General features: G+C 46.0%; 1 protein-coding gene across 4 annotated transcripts in view; it reads right to left on the bottom strand.

The window, feature by feature from the left end:
* AHCYL2 (adenosylhomocysteinase like 2) overlaps positions 1-18360 on the bottom strand; it is a 170960-nt gene that overhangs the window by 12494 nt on the left and 140106 nt on the right. For all 4 annotated transcript variants that reach the window (XM_054013750.1, XM_054013501.1, XM_054013590.1 and 1 more), the window contains 6 exons: positions 10673-10779; positions 8440-8556; positions 4809-4872; positions 2908-2996; positions 1209-1279; positions 61-155 (listed from right to left, as the gene is read on the bottom strand). In XM_054013750.1, coding sequence (XP_053869725.1) covers positions 61-155; positions 1209-1279; positions 2908-2996; positions 4809-4872; positions 8440-8556; positions 10673-10779 — 543 coding nt within the window. The remainder of the gene's footprint in view (positions 1-60; positions 156-1208; positions 1280-2907; positions 2997-4808; positions 4873-8439; positions 8557-10672; positions 10780-18360) is intronic.

The following is an 18360-nucleotide window of genomic DNA, read 5'->3' as shown; positions in this document are numbered from 1 at the left end:
TGAAATGAATGTAAGAAACCCGCTCCCAGGACATACACCAGAAAACAGCCCAGTTCTTACCACATCAATTTCAGTGTTGGAATGTCCCATGTTGCACACAATACAACTGTTCTTCATTCTGTCTAGATGTTCTCTTGTCACTACGTTCTTGTTACCTTTAAACCCAGAAATATATGGTAATACATACGGATGCTGACATAGCTACAGTAAGTTCACCAGTACAGCCCACTCCAACCAACTGGGTTTTACTTGATGAGAAGTTTTGGGCGATCATTTTTTTCATGAATTTTCAAAAAACTAGAGTGAAAACTAAATGTATTACATACATACACACAGACAGTGAAGTATGAACCTGGCTCTTTGGCCAGCAAATGAGAGGTACGCATGAATCTATTCAGATAAAATAGACTAAAAAATCCTGCTCCCCAAGGAACTTCCACCCCAAACTCAAATTAAACTCTCTGGGGTTTGAATGAGCTCCCCTTCCAGTGCCTGCACATACTATATTCTGTTCTGCTGAACCATGGCACTTCCTGTTCCAAGCCAGAGCCCAGAAGGACTAAAATAGCTTGAGCGTCCTCACAATATTTCTGCAATGAGGAAGTACTGGGAACCTCTCAGAGAAGAGGATGGCAGCGAGCCTGCTCTCAAAAAATGTCTAGCCCAGTTTTGCAGATGCACGAGCTTCTTGTTGTTCTAATGAGCATCTGAACTCTTAGGTGCTTAGAGAACACCAACTTTGTGAAGGTCTAGAAACAAGCAGGTCGAAGTCTCATGTACCTTAGCTGCTTGTCACCTCTTGTGAGCAAAGGTATTCACCATACTGAAGTGGACTCAGCAGCCTTCTGCAGTATTTACTGGGTGCAGGTAACTGTGCTCCGGCTGTTTTTCATAGCTCCATTGGCTGTTGTTCCCCAAGCTAAGCAAGCTAACGGTGACAGATTAAGTGTGTTCCTGGACTGTCATGGGCAGAGCCAAAGCTCCAGCAACCAATGATAGCGTATGGGTCTGTGACCAGCAACTAATGTGAAAGTGCCTCCTTGCTTGGAAGACTATCATTGGCTGCTGGGAGTTAGCAACTTTACAAGTATCCTATCAGTGCCCATTATTTTATCCTATCACTGCCCCACTCCAATGGGAGGGGTTTGGGCAGCCTATCTAGTACACTTCCCCTTACAGCTACTCCCACTGCCCTGTGACATACGTACCTGTACAGGTGATGACAATGTCAACTTGTCTGATAACCTCATTGAGTTTCACAAGGCGGAATCCATCCATGCTGAGAGGACAGAGAAAAATGTATTGAATCTGAGGATTGGCTGAAATATACCAGACTCAAACCCCCCAATGTGAGTTTCAGCTACCAACATTAACCCTTTGGGGCCAGGGATTGGGAATCCCTGATGCAGCACACGGATGGATTTGTAGTAGCACCAAGAACAGTGCTGGCTAGAGGACTTTAAATGGAGTTGTTATGGGGAAAGTGACACTGTCGGTTCCATGTTCTCTATCAATCATTCCAAATAAAAGAGTCTTAAGTATATTACAAGATGGCATTTCTAGTGGTCAACCCTGCAAACTGCCCCTGGGATCTGAAAATCCATCTCTACAAATAATACAGAAATTAGGTCAACGTTTTCATATCTGGCTGCCTAACTTCACACTTAGGCCCCAAAATGAGCGGCCTAAACTGCTCCCACTGATTTCAGTGGGAATTGCAGGTGTCAGCATATCTGAAAACAAGGCCGTATTTCTTTAGGATCCGAAATATGGATTTATGAATGTAACTCTAGGCCTTCTGGCTTGAAACATCTGGGTTTAGATTTTTTCCCATGGTGACCACCCAATCTCAGTTTGCAAAGTCATCCCCCTCATTAAAATCCCTCCTGCGATCTCACTTCTATGATGCCCATGAGGTGTCTGATCATAATTACACTAAAACACAAACCCAGCTTGGGTTTCTCCGTGTCCCCCATCCTCTCTATGGCTGTCTTTTACAGGATAAAGCGCTCTCTATTTTTGTGACTTGTACCGTGCGGGGTATAGTGTTGGTATGAAGCAATCAAATTGACAATAAATTGATGCATAAGGCAGAAAGATCACCAGCTCACTCACTCCCTTACAGCTGGATTGTCTCTTGCAGGTTTGTGTATGTTACCAAGCAGATAGGATCAAAGATGCATGGATCAGCTCTGCTGAGTAAGCAAAGCCGATTTAGTGACTTTTCTGACCATAACTGCACTTTGGAAGTTAGATGTTAGAAGGAAAGAAGCTGGTGTGTTTAACAAGGCCCTAAACGCCTGGTACTTTGCAAAATGACTACCTTACCTTTCCAACTCCTTTTTGCTGCAGTTCTTAAGCGTAAGTGGTATCTCCACAATAAGCCAGGTTTCATTTGGAGAAAATGAGGCCAGAGATCATTGCAACACCCGCACATGAAGGGATAGCTTTATGCTTTCAGTCCCCGTTACAGCACCAGGATTTGGAATGTATGATCTGTAACTGGATGATCTGAGAAACTGACATGTTCCTTCAGTGGACTCCCCCACTGAACACAAACAGGGGCAAAATATGATATTCAGAATTAAAATTTGAATATCGCTACAATCCATAACACTCTGGCAGTCTCACAGTCACTAAACCTTCAACTGCCCCTTAAACCGTCTGCTATCTCTAATAGTTGAGCGGGCTTATCAGTAGATACAGATTAGCAAGCTGTTCCTGAGGAAAGTGACCCATGACTGATAGCAGCTGTGAGCAATGGATCGCCCTGAACCCGTGGAGCCGGGGCACAGTCATTTTCAGCACTACTCCAGAGAGTGATTGACACTGACGGGATCCTGGCCTCAGTCTTACTCTAACTGAGTAAGACCTGTGGAAGGAACCAGACTCCCCACTGCCCCTTACCAGGCTTGCAGGGCACAGATTGGATCGATCTCTGTCACATACACTATGGAGCCCATGGCCTTCAAAGCAGCACAGCAGCCCTTTCCAACCTGCAGAGAGAGACGCCAATAGCACCACACTGCACAGTACGGTACGGTACAGTAAGCACAGTCTGCTCCCGACAGAAAGGTGAAAATCTCCCCTTCTCTGTGTTCAGCCAAGCCACACCCTGCTGCTGTAAGCTGTGTGATGAACTTAACACACGGGGGGAGGGAAAGTCCCTTGAAATATGGAGCATAACTAACCGGAGCTACTTTGCTGAAGTGTTGCCAGAGATAGGCCCCAAAGCAAAACCCCAGAGCCAAATTCAACCCAACTTTAGATGAGGCTGGATCTGCCCCAAACTTTGTGGCCGGCACTAGAGATCATAGCATTAAAATCCTGGATTCAGTTTAACTCCGGGAACACGAGGGATCTGGATCAGGCCCCAATTTTAGTAACAACATAACCAGACATTTGAAAAATTCTATTCCAGTACCACACAGGTCCTTTTCTTCATACCTCCCACCTCCAGAAAGCAGCAAGACTGGTGCATTAAAAAGACACCAAACTTCTCACGTTGGGGAAGTCTAAAGCCATGTCTATACAACTGATGTTTCAGTGACATCACTATGTGGCCACAGCTCTGCTGCTGTGACCCCATGGCGTAGATGCAGACTACAGTGACAAAAAAGATTTCTCCATTGTTGGGGGAGTGATGGTAACTGGTTGATGGAAACATTCTTTCATACACCTAGTTGGGTCTACCTCAGGGGTTAGGTTAACATAATTAAAATACTCAGGGTGTGGATTTTTCACACTCCAAGCTCTGTGGCTCTGTCGACCTAAGTTTTAAATGTGGACCAGACCTAAGGGGTTCTTACAACCTTTAATCTATTTGGATAGCTCAATATCAGTGTTTTAATTTCTCAGCGTTAACTAACTTTACCCTTTATACACTCAGTAAACCTGATAGGGGAATTCAAGGGCATGGCTGACTGGCCAAGAATTCCCCGAATGTGTTTGATTGTGCAATCCTTCCACGGGCGTATTGGAACATGTGATCACCAAGTGCACTCAACTTTTAGATCACAGTCAAACCGCCTGATGTTTGTGCAGTCGAACCTCCTCATGTCTGAATCATGTGAAATGAATTGGGGGTTCTCCGTCCAGATCAGAACACACCCCACTATAACTGCTACTAACTAGTCCCCATGTTGGCAGCCCCAGCTGAAGGAGGGGGGTGGAATATGGAGACTGAATTGCCCACTTTCATCTACAGAGATGATCCCTCCAGATCAGGGGTGAAAGCTTATTGGCAGGTCAACATTAAGATGGATTAATTGATCTTTCTTGACTGTATTTCAGTGTTCAATACCACAGCAACTCCCCCCACCCCACCCCCGCCCATAGCATCAAATTTTTATGTACACCTCTACCCCGATATAACGTGACCTGATATAACACGAATTCGGATATAACGTGGTAAAGCAGTGCTCCGGGGGGGAGGGGCTGCGCACTCCAGCGGATCAAAGCAAGTTCAATATAACGCGGTTTCACCTATAACGCGGTAAGATTTTTTGGCTCCCGAGGACAGCGTTATATTGAGGTAGAGGTGTACTTTTAAAAATTTGTTGGTACAAGAAAAGAAAAATGCAGAGAAATTGTAGCGGAGGGGGGGGGGAACCCTTCATTTTTGTCTAACTGGGCCCATTACTTGTAGAAGCAGGTTTTAGGATAACTGCAGATGAAGAGAGAAGCCATGGCGATACAAAGCACCCTAGGATCAAGCTATGTGAAGAGAAGCCCTAATTTTATATGCAGCAACTACTCGATGTAACTCACAAAGCAAATTCTCTGTGATGAAAATATTGAAGTTTTACCTCTCCATAGCCACAGACCACCACTTGCTTTCCTCCAAACATCATGTCTGTCGTCCTTTTAAGGCTAAGAAAAAGTACAAGAATTAAAACAACAGATATTAGATGCAACCCCCAATGCCAGGGCATAAAACTAAACGCATGCCAGTATTTAACGGGTAATAACGATAACTCCTCAAAAATAAAATTAGTGCTGCTGACAGACAGGTTTTTTGGACTCAGCTGATGTGAAATTCCCTCCATCAAAAACTATTCCATCCCACAGACAACACTGCATTTGGTGGGCTGATCATGCTCCTTTTCAGGACCACTGGAAGAATCCCAGTTTTCTTCCCCTAAGTATAATGGTCTAAATGGATATATGTGTTAATCGTTTGGATCTGAATGGGAGTTACGTGTGTGTATTTCAAGGGCAAAATCTGGCCCATTGTTTTTTCTGGGGATCACAAAGTGGGAACCTCAAGGCCCCTCCAGAACCAGTCTTCCCCATGGTAGTACAGAGTGCTACCACCGAAGGCATGGGGCTAGCATGAAGGAGAATTTTCTACACAATGGCACCCAGAAGAGACTGCTAGGGAAGACAAACAGTGGTTTCCTGGCACAATCCTGATGATTTGTACAAATAAGACTCTTTCTTCCAGTCTGTTTCTTTTTAGCTCTCCTTAAGAGTGTCCTACATTACAGTCTATTTTTAGCATGAAAGTAAATAGGTTAGCAGTGTGGGGAAGGCAAAATTCTCTTATTTTCCCAATGAATTTAGACAGAAATCCCTGCAGATTTAGCTGCACTTTTGCACAGATTTTCTCTGGCCCAGTTGAAGCGGTCTGAGAGAGGCTTTATCTTAGAGCTCAATTTACTTACGTTTATTACAATTCAATGCGACACAGCAAGATAATAAGGAGGTGGTTTTGAATTGCTACATTGCAAATAGTCACTGATAATTAACACATGCTTCAGACACACAGGTGCACCTAACTTCTCATTCTGTCATGCTTAGGGTTACCATATTTTGTGCCTCCAAATGGAGGACACTCCACAGGGCCCCGCCCCCGCCCCCAGCCCCACCCCAACTCCGCCCCCTCCCCAAAGTCTCCGCCCCCTCCCCTGCTTCCCGCAAACATTTAATTCGCGGGAAGCCTGAAGCAGGTAAGGGGGAGTGTGGGGGGAGGAGGCGCGGCCCAGGCTGCCCCCCCGGCGGCTCCAGCCTGGGTCGGCTCGGGCCCTGGGGCGCCGGCCCCGGGCCCGAGCACCCCCGGCCCACCCAGCACTGCCGGCCCCCGGCGGCCCAGCGCAGCCCCCGGCGGCCCGGCCCCGCGACCCCGGATCGGCTCCCGGCCCCGCGGCCCAGCGCACCCCCCTGATACCCTGGACCGGCTCCCGGCCCCGCGACCCAGCGCACCCCCCGGCGGCCCGGACCGGCTCCCGGCCCCGCGGCCCAGCGCACCCCCCGCTACCCCGGACCGGCTCCCGGCCCCGCGGCCCAGCGCACCCCCCCGCGACCCCGGCCCGGACCCCGGCCTGGCACCGCGCCCCCGGCTCCCCGCCCGGCCCTGCGCCCGGCCCGGCACCATGCCCCCGGCCCCGCGACCCCAGCCCGGCCCCGCACCGGCCCCGGCCAAAGAGGCCCCGGCCGAGCCCTCCCTCCCTCCCTCCCGATTTTCCCGGACATGCCCAGCTTTTGGGGATTTCCCCCCGGACGGGGATTTGAGCCCCAAAAGCCGGACATGTCCGGGAAAATCCGGACGTATGGTAACCCTAGTCATGCTGAAAATCTGGAAGCAATTCTTCCTTTGACTGTAACATCTTTGGGGCAGGGACAGTGTTTTCATTACACATGTGCTTTGTCCAGCACAATGAGACCCTGATCCCTGACGGGGCGTCTAGGTGCTGCTACAATGTAAGTAACAGTAGTTATACAAAGTGGTTGTATTAGCCCTAAGAACAATTTAGTTTCACAAAACTACTTTAAAAGCACCCAAGAGACTTTGAGATAAGCCATTCTACATCTAGGCACCTATATGCCCTGCATCACTAGAGTTTGTCAAGGGCTCAGGAGAGATCAATTGTATTTGAACACCTTAGGAAGGCAGGGAACTATTATCATCCCCTTTTTGCAGATGGTGGATTGAGGCACAGAGATTAAGCAACCTGCCCAAGGCCACACAGCGAGTGTATGGCCAAGCTAAGAATTGAACTCAGATCTCCTGAGTCCGAGCCAGTGTCTTAGTCACAAGACCAACGTTCTCATATCATCCAAGGAAAGAAAAAAAACCAAAAACAAATGAAAGCCCAAGATTCGCTGACACAGGAGGTTAGCGTCTACTGCTGGGGCTGGATTTGCAGCGCTGGACCCTAAAACTGATGGGAACAAATCTTCTGATTTAAGGCATCAGCTGATCACCACAAGATCAGAAGTGGTTTTGTCCCAGTTCCCCTGCATAGCGTGAGCACTATTGATTAGGTACAATATTGGGGAATCTCTCCCTTCCACTGAAACATTAGGTATTAGGCAATGAAGGACACGGGACGTTAGATTAGAGATGGACAAATGGTCTGAGCCACAAAGGCAAATCCTGTGTTCTTACAAGAAATTAAACTTTAACATTTCCACATGACCCCTTAGAACATTAAGAACGGCCAGACTGGGTCAGACCAATGGTCCATCTAGCCCAGTCTCCTGTCTGTCTCAGACAGTGGCCAGTAGCAGAGTTTCAGGAGGGTGTACAGGTCAGAGCAATTTTGGAGTTATCTACTCCTGTCTTTCCCTCCAGGTTTCTGGCAGTCAGAGGTTTAGGGTCACCACGTGCATGGGGTTACACCCCTGACCATCTTGGCTAATAGCCATTGATGGACCTGTCCTCCAGGAACTTATCTAGTTCGTTTTTGAACCCAGTTATACTTTTGGTCATCACAACATTACACTGCAATGAGTTCCACAGGTTAGTTGTGGGTTGTGTGAAAAGGTATTTCCTCTTGTTTGTATTAAACCTGCTGCCTATTCATTTCATGGGGTGACCCCTGGGTTTGTATTGTGTGAAAGGGTAAACAACACTTGCCTACTCACTTTTTCATGATTTTATAAACCACTATCATATCCCTCCTTAACCATCTCTCTTCTAAGATGAACAGCCCTAATCTTTGTAGTCTCTCCTCATACGGAAGCCGTTCTGTACCCTTGATAATCTTTGCTGTCCTTTTTTTAACCTTTTCCAGTTCCACTGTATCCTTTTTGAGATGGGTGATCAGAACCGGACACAGTATTCCAGGGGTAGACGTAGCATGGATTTTATAGTGGCATTATAATATTTTCTCATTTTCTATCCCTTTCCTAATAGTTCCTAACATCATCAGCCTTTTTGACAGTTACTCCATGTTGAGCTGAGGTTTTCAGAGAACTATCTACAATGGGCCCAAGATCTCTTTCTTGAATGGTAACAGTTAATTAAAAACCCATCATTATATAGGTTAGGTGGGTTTATTTTTTCCAGTGTGCATTACTTTGTACTTACCAATTTTGAATTTCATCTGGCATTTTGTTGCCCAGTCACCCAGTTTAGTGGACCTCTGTCCATTCTAAACATACCCAAGCATGAAAGTCATGCAGAGTGCTCTATTTAGTCAGGGAGCTACATACCCATCAAGAATGGATTCTCTGCAGCAGTAGAGGTTGTCAAACTTCTGTTTGGTGACAGAGTCGTTGACATTCATAGCTGGGACACAGAGTTTCCCAGCTTTAGATAACTGGTATAACCTGTAAGGAATAAGGGAGAGAACAGGAGAATGAAAAACGAACTGAGAAAGGTTTTCCTATGTTCTGCCTCCAAATGCTCTTACTTCTCTTGATTAGTTGGCAAGGAGTGGCACATATCTCCAAAGCCAAAGTTAGCATCTACCTATGGACATCCTACCAATTCCAGCACGGGAGGTGTGTCCCTTATTTCGTAAATGCATTTATGCTTGTTCCCTCCAGAAAAATTGCCAGTATCAGATTAAAATCTAAAGCATGTTCTGTCCTTGGCTGCTTTACATTTTTATCAAAGTGCACAACAGCATGCCTCTTGCAACTTCAGATCAATACCCTTTGGTGCCCTTTCAATGAAAAAATATGTGTGTTCCTAAAGCCCTCCTCCCACATTTCTTACAATTTAGGTGCAAGTGGTAAGAGCTGGTCACAGCGAGAGACTCAAAACAGCCTTACAAAGTGCAACCACTAAGATGGTTATTTAGACCAAATCACCTACTTAAAATGCCATAGTCAGCACACTGACTGCAACGTCAGGCAAGTTACAATCATGCTGCAGTATGTGCTGCGCTGAACTTTTGTTACCGGCAATAGACAGAAATGCCTCTCTCTCTGGAAGTACTCAGTTATGATTAACTACTATGAGAGTGAAAACACAAACAAGATAATAAATCTAAATTCTAGAATACAAACAGGAAGAGAACCTGAAAGTGTTCAAATGTTATGTGTTCAAGAGTTGGTTGGTATCCCGCAAACCAGAATTTGATCAATCAGCTCTCTCACAAACACACACTAAGTACAATTATGCCTTCTCCAGAAGACTTTCTTCTTGCTCTCTACTGTTTACCACAACCTGGACAACACTTCTGTGCACAAATTGCCCAACTGTGTATTTCCTTCATTGCACTCTCTGACCCATCTACAAGCCTCGAGTGTTAGCTCCCAGATACAGTGATTTCCCATACCAAATGCTTCAAAAACTAAACGTGTCCTCTTGGATGAAGAGTTTTGTGTTCACATCAGCATCCTTAACTCAGACCTTAGCCGCACTCTTGAAGCAAGAATGCAGGGAGTTACCTTTAACCTTACTTTGCTCTCTACACATCTGCCTTGCCCCTACATCTCTGACTGCCACTGACAGAATACTGTCAAATCAGGTCCTTTTCTTCATCCTGCTTCTGCTGAAATCGTAATCAGGTTTCAGCCAGCACTTCCTTTCTCAACAGTTTCAATTCCCTTTTTCACAGCATGCCTAGATCCCTATTCTAAACTTCAGCCAGTTTAGAGAGCTGCAGCCACACTATGCTCTCACTGCAAGAAAAAAAAAAAAAAAAAAAGACTTGTCGCCCTCATCCTCTGTCACCTTTGCTAGCTTCCTATTCCTCCCTACTGTTCTGAGTCACCTTCACTACCTTGCAATCCACCGCCTCCTCCAACTGAAAACTGACTTGCTGATTTGCTCAAACCACACACTTGCTCAGACCTTCCTTCTGACTTTGTTAATCACTTCTCCCACCACTCCTCTGCTTCCACAGGCTGGGGTAGGGGTGTCACGCATTTACGCTGACTTCTCTGTCTGGAATTCTCCCCCTCCCTCAAGCAACGGAGTCATTTCCTCTTACAACCTCACTCCTTTCCTGTGCACTTCAGTTTGGGATTGATTCTAAGTTTCTCACTTTCACCAAAGTCAACTACACTTTCCCCTTGCACTGTAACACCAATCCTCACTCCTCTTCTCACCATCCCTGGCAAGGCAGGCAAGTATTATCCCCATGTTACAGAGGGGAAAGCAAGAGGTTAGATGTTTTCTCAAGGTCACACAAGAGTCAATGGCAGAATCAGAATGAGAACTCAGAAGTTCCTACCTCCTAGTCTCAGGTTCAGACCATTAGATGTTTTTAAGTTTATTTTTAGATAGAGGAGAATAAATGTGACTTTTTATTTTTTAAGAGCTAGTCCACACCAACAGGAAACTACTCCAAGGCCGTATTTGTAGGATCAAAGTCCGGGCAACAGTCTGAGATATGGTATGTCACAGCTTCTTGTGAGTGCTGAGTAGGAGTGTGACACACACGGATCCTTTGCCCAGAGGGCTACGTGCTCGCTGTGGATACAGCTCCATTACCTGTGGACACCGGTCACGCTCTCTTCTACTATCCCCTTGATCTTCTTAAACATATTGGGGTATTTCTTATAAATCCAGTGGGTCAGATCCCCTCCATCATCCAAGATCTGTAATGAGAAAGTTGCACCGAGTCACTGTACTGAAATCCAGTGAAGCCACTGACCTTCGTTAATAACACCAGGGGTAAATTATCACTAAATTCCAGCTTCTGAAGCAAGTCCACGTCTTGGTATCATGTAGGCCATTGCAACAGCACAGACAAAGCCAAGACAAGGACTATTCAATGGAGCAATAAGAACAGGAGTACTTGTGGCACCTTAGAGACTAACACATTTATTAGAGCATAAGCTTTCGTGGGCTACATCCCACTTCTTTGGATGCAATGGAGCAATGACACTTTGGTTACATTTTTGTTTAATGAGGTGTGACAGACCCAGACCAGTGGGGTACAGGAGTCTGGTAGAGGGCAAATATACTGGTCACTGGATGAGTAGTTTTCTGTTCCCTGAGTGACCAGAGCAGGGGCTGCACTAGAGTAATCAGGAACCTGCTAGAACCAGTTAAGGCAGGCAGGCTAATTAGGACACCTGGAGCCAATTAAGAAGAAGCTGCTAGAATCAATTAAGGCAGGCTAATCAGGGCACCTGGGTTTTAAAAGGAGCTCACTTCAGTTTGTGGTGTGAGTGTGAGGAGCTGGGAGGGTGTGCTACTGGAGGACTGAGGAGCACAAGAGTTATCAGACACCAGGAGGAAGGTCCTGTGGTGAGACTAAGGAAGGTGTTCGGAGGAGGCCATGGGGAAGTAGCCCAGGGAGTTGTAGCTGTCATGCAGCAGTTACAGGAGGCACTATAGACAGCTGCAGTCCACAGGGCCCTGGGCTGGAACCTGGAGTAGAGGGTGGGCCCGGGTTCCCCCCAAACCTCCCAATTGACCTGGACTGTGGGTTCTTCCAGAGGGGAAGGTCTCTGGGCTGTTCCCCAACCCACATGGTAAATCTCTGAGGCAGGAAAAATCTGCCAATAAGTGCAGGACCCACCAAGATAGAGGAGGAACTTTGTCACAGAGGCTGGAGAGGCATTGCTGAGGTCCTCAATATTTATCCCCAGATTAGGGACAGTGCAAACAGCAGCAGTGCAAGCTCCTCTCACTTGCTCCAGCAGGAGGGACCATCTCAGGAAGTGACAGGGAAATGTTTGTTGGCCATAGCCCAGTCTCTGGCCTTTCTGCTCCAACTGCGAACAGTGAGGCCAACTAATGACAAATGTAATAATTTATATTGGGAAACCCATCATGTTTCACATAGGCCACCGAACAGCCTTTAGTCAGTAATTTTTAGTCACAACCTTCCCAGGTTGGCTTTGAACTTGGAACCTAGAAATATAAGGCTCCCTAGCAGATCACCAGTCCCCTGAACCGTCCAGTTCCTCCTAATGAACCCCTTTACCAAAGGAGATAAAAGCCACACTATAAAAGACATTCCTTACGGAATGCGCTCCTCATGGTGGAAAGTTAATAGCCAAACTTATTGCTTTATTAAAACAATTAAAATGAGCAGATCTGCGTATGCTGGTTCTATATTAAATACAAGTGAAGTGCTCTCTGAAAAATTAACGCCTTACTAAGAACCATAATTCAGCTAGAATCCTAGAAATTAGAGAAGGAAAATGATCTCAAGCTTTCTAATCCAGTGAGCTATGGCTCCCTTGGGGACCCACAAAAGGAGTTTTTTTAATTGATATGCCCATTTTTGTTTTTTTTTTTAATTAAGAAACAAATAAAATAAGCTCAACAATCACCTGTTTTACCCATGGGTCTGCATCTTATGCTGCAGCTGTTGTGGTGCCGGCAGCCTCTCTGTGCCCTCCACTCCTACAGGGGGCTTCCAACAGGGAGACTTGCTGCTGTGGGAAGCATTCAGCAGGAAGTCTCCTGTCTGAAAGCCCCCTGTTGGAGAAGAGCGCGAAGAGATACTAAGCCCTGGTCTACACTAGGGGGAGGGATCGATCTAAGTTACGCAACTTCAGCTACGTGAATAACGTAGCTGAAGTCGACGTACTTAGATCGACTTACCGCGGTGTCTTCACTGCAGTGAGTCAACTGCTGCCGCTCCCCCATCGACTCTGCCTGTGCCTCTCGCGGTGCTGGAGTACAGGAGTTGACAGGAGAGCGCTCTGGGGTCGATTTATCATGTCTAGACTAGACGCGATAAATCGATCTCCACTGGATCGATCGCTGCCCACCGATCCGGCGGATAGTGTAGACATACCCTAAGACAGTGCTGCCTGCAGCACCAGCACCAGCCAACAGGGGAATGGGGCGGGGCAGAGGAAAAGGCAGGTGCATTTTACTTTACAACAGGACAGTTTTTACTGAGTGCTAAGTCTACATATAGCAAATGTGGGGCTGAAGATGATGATGATTTTAATTCAGTTAAGCAGAAAAGGAAGAAAAGTAGACAATCCGATGATAGGTACAGGATGTTTAGATTTTCTTGTCTTGTGGCCAGGGCTAGTTGATAGAACAAGCTCAGAAGGATCAATATTTTGCACTGTAGCTGGATGAATCCACAGACACAGCAAACATGGCTCAGCTTCTGTGTCATGTGAGATTTATCAAAGCAGGTGCAATAATGGAAGAACTTTTATTTAACAGGCCCATGCATGTCACTAAAATCTTAGGCTGTGTCCAAACACGTCAAAAATCCATATTTTCAAATTACAGTTTTAAGAATACTGATAAGATTATATAATTAAATAAAAGATGTAGTTGAATAAAGATGCAAAACTGTCCAAACTCTAGTGACCTTCTTGAAACTAGTGTCCTGAACTCTTCTAGCTTCCGGAGTTAGTTTAAAAAAAAAAAAAAAAGGTATCTGCTGGTGGGGAGCCACTAAATTTTAAAATATCGGTAGAGAAGCCACGGTACTGAAAAGTTTGGAAGCACAGTTCTAAGTCACCCATTGCCAGTGTTCTATAAACTCACCGTAAGGTAGCACATGAAAATGTAGTTACTAGGCAGTTACTAAGTCCAGGTAATCAATAATAAAGATGTAGCACAGGCTACAATAAACTACTAGGGTGAATGTCCAGATACTCCTTGATTCTAGTTCATTTTATTTTTAGGGTTTTCTGTGGCATACAATAGCATCTGCAAGATGGATCAAGGATTTTCAGCCAAAAAGTTTATCTAACATGATGTGATTATAATCATTGCCTGCTGTCACGACCGGGACATGGGTGGTGTGACCTAGTGGTCAAAGTAGGAGTCTGGCTGGGTCTGACTCCAGGAGATCAGAGTGGAAATAGAGTCAAGAGACAGGCAGGATCAGGTTACCAGGAGATCAGAAGAAGGAAACAAACTTGAGAGCAGAACCACAGATCAATAACCACAGGCAGGTCAGCACAGGATACCAAGAAGTGAAGCCAGGGGAGCAGGAAACACAAGGCACACAATCCAGAACAACATGGATCCCAATTGCACGGACAACTTCCTGTTCCTGTGCTGGGTTTAAATAGGTGCTGTGGACCAATTGGAGCTCCCCCAGTCATCTCCCAGGGCTGTGTCTGAGCTCAGCTCCTATTCTGACAACAGTTAGCAGGTCCCTGGGTGGCAAGCTGGACCCTGCTAGTGCCCAAAAGTCCTAAGGACCAGGATTCAAGACCCACGGTCCCTGATGTGCAGTGATTGAAGACCCACAGAAAGGATTAGAAAAAGCCACCTAATAGAGATTCTCATGTGGTAGATCCCTCTTTTCGGTCCCCTTCCAAATAGCCTGGCCCCAATCCTCACTACTTCCAATTACATCCTCTCAGCTAATCCTAACGTGCACCAAAAGGATGGAGAGCTCTGGGCTGGTATGTTGGGGTGTCTAAGGGATCCATTATGTTCCACTAGCACACAGCACCCCTCTACTCTGTGTGCTGAGTGCTCCACATTACATACAGCATGCCAATCACTGTCATCTCTGCATCCCAACTGCCAGGCAATGAAGAGCACTTCAGCACATTGTTACCAGAGAGATTCAAGCAAAGCAGAATTTAAGATATGCAGGTGTCTAGTCCCTTCTGTGATACTACGGGGTGGACTATACCTGGCTGGAATATAGAGCCATGACCATCCTAAAGGGTATTCAGGCAAGAGCCTTTTATTCCCAGGTTTATACTGCACAGGATTTCACAAGGTTCCCTCCCCCCGACTGGGATCTAGTTAAAAGGCTGGAAAAAAATCACTACAGACAAAATTTTCACCTCCTTAACTCCTCCACTCCCCTTGGCTAGTTCCAGGTAGGTAGCTGAAGTGACATCCCCAGCACAGCACATAACTCATTATCACACCAGAGCAGGAGACAGCGACCAGATCCCAGAAGGAACTCAAAGCAGGTTTCAATGAACAGCAGATGATGTGCTGAGGGCCTGAAAGCCTGGCTCCTGGCACCCTCTACTGGCTCTGGGGCGTGCCCAGCTGTTTACTGGTGCTACTCTATACAGAATCAAATAATTGCTAAACACTGCTCTGTTCTTTTTAGCTCCATTCCAAACACAAAATTCACTCCCAGCTTTTACAGACACACCACACAATGGAATAGCAGACGAGTACTTGGCAATATCCATCTAAGTTTTCCTTCTGTGATAACATGGCTTGCAGTGTGTGTATTGAACCACAATGCTGCCATCATTAGTTGTTTATATAGTGATTTGAAAATGCAAAGTGCTGATTATTATTGGAGCCCATTCCCATAATCTCCCTCTCTCCCTTGATGATGAGCTCCTCAGAGCAGGGACCAACTGTTCCTTTCTGAATGTTTGGAAAGAGTAGCACATTGTCAGCGCTTCACAAAATATTAAATAATAATCAACACCATCTCCTTTTCCTCTTCCAAGTGCTTTACAAGAAAACAAACTCCCGTGTGAACAGATATAATCTCCATTCTACATATGGGGAAACCGAGGCACCGAGCGGTTAAATGACGTGTCAATGCGCAGATCAGAACTAAGGAGTTCCTGACTCTCAGACCTGTGCTCAGATTACACCTTTCATTTAAAATCTAGAGATCTAATGGAATGAGGCAACTGACATGAGAGTGAAATACTAGAGATAAGACCCACTCTCCACTCTTGATTCCTTTCAAGCTACCCATATTTCACTAGGGGCACACACAACTACTGAATCTCTTGGTTTCATTAATCCTCATTTACTTGATAGGGCAGAGAGTCCTCTTGTGAAAATGCACAAACAGGGCAGAATTCTGGGTGTTAGCAAGTTTCTCCTTCCTAGGAGAGTATAAGGTAAGAGGACATTGAGCCTACAGAATGAGTCCCTGAAATGCCTCAACGGATGGCCACCTTCAGACAGCAGAACCTACGCGAAGTGCTCTAAGAGCTAGATCCACCACATGCTGATTTTCCTTTAGTTCCTCACACATCATCTTTATTTTGTTTCATTAGAATCCTTCCTAGTTATCATTTTAGCAAACCAATCTACACCTGCATGACCACGCCAGGGATGTTTTTTCATGCAAATCAACCTTTTTGAACATTAGCCCCATCTTGCCTTTTTGCTGCTACTTGCAGTCAACGCCAGGCTTTTTGTTAGTCCAGAGTGTTAGTACAGCTGCACGGTATCAATCCCCTCCTGATTTTAGTGCGCTCAGCTTGGCTCAGAGAACTCTGAGGGGCCAAAACACGGCAACAGAAACATCTCGGCATCTTCACTCTGCACTCTCTTCCAAAGGGACATTTATATCCTCTGGCACAGACAATTGCTGTGTCCACTATCCCAGCAGAGATCTAATCCATCGCCTACGTAGAAATACCTTCTCCTTTGATTTGGATTTTATGCCTCCAACAATGCAAACCTGGAATCCTGTTAGTCTCTCATTGCAGCTGCTTGTCAGACTATAAGGTTCTTTTTAAAATAGTAATTCCCAAATCTCCCCCAGATCAATTTGCCGTACCCTTTCTATTTAGCAGCTATTTCCCCTTCACATGTCTGTCCCCAGATGACTTATTTCACTTTGCTTCATGCACAGAACAGAGTTGGTGCACTCTTGACTGGAGATTGTGAACAGCAGTGTCCACGGGTCTACGCTGACACAGGGCAGCATCTCATCCTTCCATCTGAGGACATATAAGGAGGGGCAGACCCACTGCCACTCCACTTCCTTTGCAACCGCGAAGCCGAAGACTGCTGCAGAAGGGAAGGAGGATGGGAGGTGGAGCGCCCGAAGGGACAAAACATCTCGAAGAACTCAAGTTACTGTGCAGGTAAGTAACCTCTCCTCCTGCTCCACTGTAGGAGACTCCCAAGAAGTCTCTGAATGTGGAGGTGGGTGCTGAGGAGATAAATCCAAGACAGTTTGGAGGACATCATCACCAAAGGTAGTGTCAGCCCTGGAAGCAGGTAAGATTATGTAGTGCTTGGCATAAGTGTGAATGAAAGGCCATGTTGCAGTCCCATTATGGGATGCGAGGTCTCCCAAGAGTCAGCATTATAAAGTGACCTACCCCTCTTTCTAGAGTTTGGTAGATGAGAGGGACTTCGTCCTTCTGGAGGACTTTATCTCTGGAACTACCTAGAAGGCTCTGGAAGCCACCGGAACAGCCTGAGAGACTGAGGTCGATGTACGGTGGGGGAGGAGGAAGCAGACCCCATTGGAGCTAGGGAGTGTTCTACTAAGAGGAGCTTCAACCTAGCCTCTCTATCTTTATGAGACCTGCCTTTGAACCCCAGGCAGATTTAAGCTTTGACAGGATGACAACTAGAATGCCTGTCACTATGGGGAAATGGCAGGTCTGGCAGGACTTGAACCGTGGGGTTTTAGGCATAACACAGGGAAATGGCGAAAGCACTAATGCAAAAAGTTTGTAGGAGGGGACCCCCCCTCCCCCCATGAACAAGCTGTGCTAAAACTAAGAAAAAATTAACTAGAAATTAATAACTAAGCAAATAAAATAAAAAATAAATGATAAAAGGTAAGGAAAGCGGGAAGTTGTAAACAGCGGACATCACAACAGTGTTGTCTCAAGCTGCAGGCGGTCTAGAAGGAACTGGACCAGCGGGAACTGGGTCTGCCCCTCCCTCTAGGCTCTCACACGGGAGCACAAAGCTCTGCTTTGCTCAAGTGCGGTAACTGCTATTTACAATTTCCAGTCACGAGTGCATGAGCTCATGCATATCCTACGGTGGAACACCCACAGGGGATATACTTGAAGAAGAATGCTCTGTCGTGTGGACCACCTCAAAGAGCTCTGTAGATCCACAATGCCATCCTCACAAAAAGGAATTCTGAGACGACATCAGCCATCCTAACACATTTCACAGAACCAAGAAGCCAAGTCAAACTATCATAGGACAAACGTGCCAGGTGCAGGAAGGGTTTCAATTTCTCTGACACCACCAACTCAGTGATTGCCGTCACTACTGATGGGAGCTTATTCCCCAACATACGCCGTTTATCATTTCTTTAATTGAATTTTCCATATGCAGATTTATGGATGAGGGGATGGATTATCTGACTATTCCCCAATCCTTCTAAAGGGGATGGATAAAATCAAGTGAACAGAGGTGTACTTAACAAAAGAAAACTTTAATACATCCCAAATAATTCAATATGAGCAAACTTAAGCAATACAAATAAATCACAATATCCACCATCCGTTAGATTGTGACCTCCAAAGCCAAGGACCAGT

This window comes from Malaclemys terrapin, chromosome 1, assembly GCF_027887155.1.
Source record: "Malaclemys terrapin pileata isolate rMalTer1 chromosome 1, rMalTer1.hap1, whole genome shotgun sequence".
Lineage (NCBI taxonomy): Eukaryota > Metazoa > Chordata > Testudines > Emydidae > Malaclemys > Malaclemys terrapin.
This window is presented reverse-complemented; position numbering and strand designations above follow the sequence as displayed.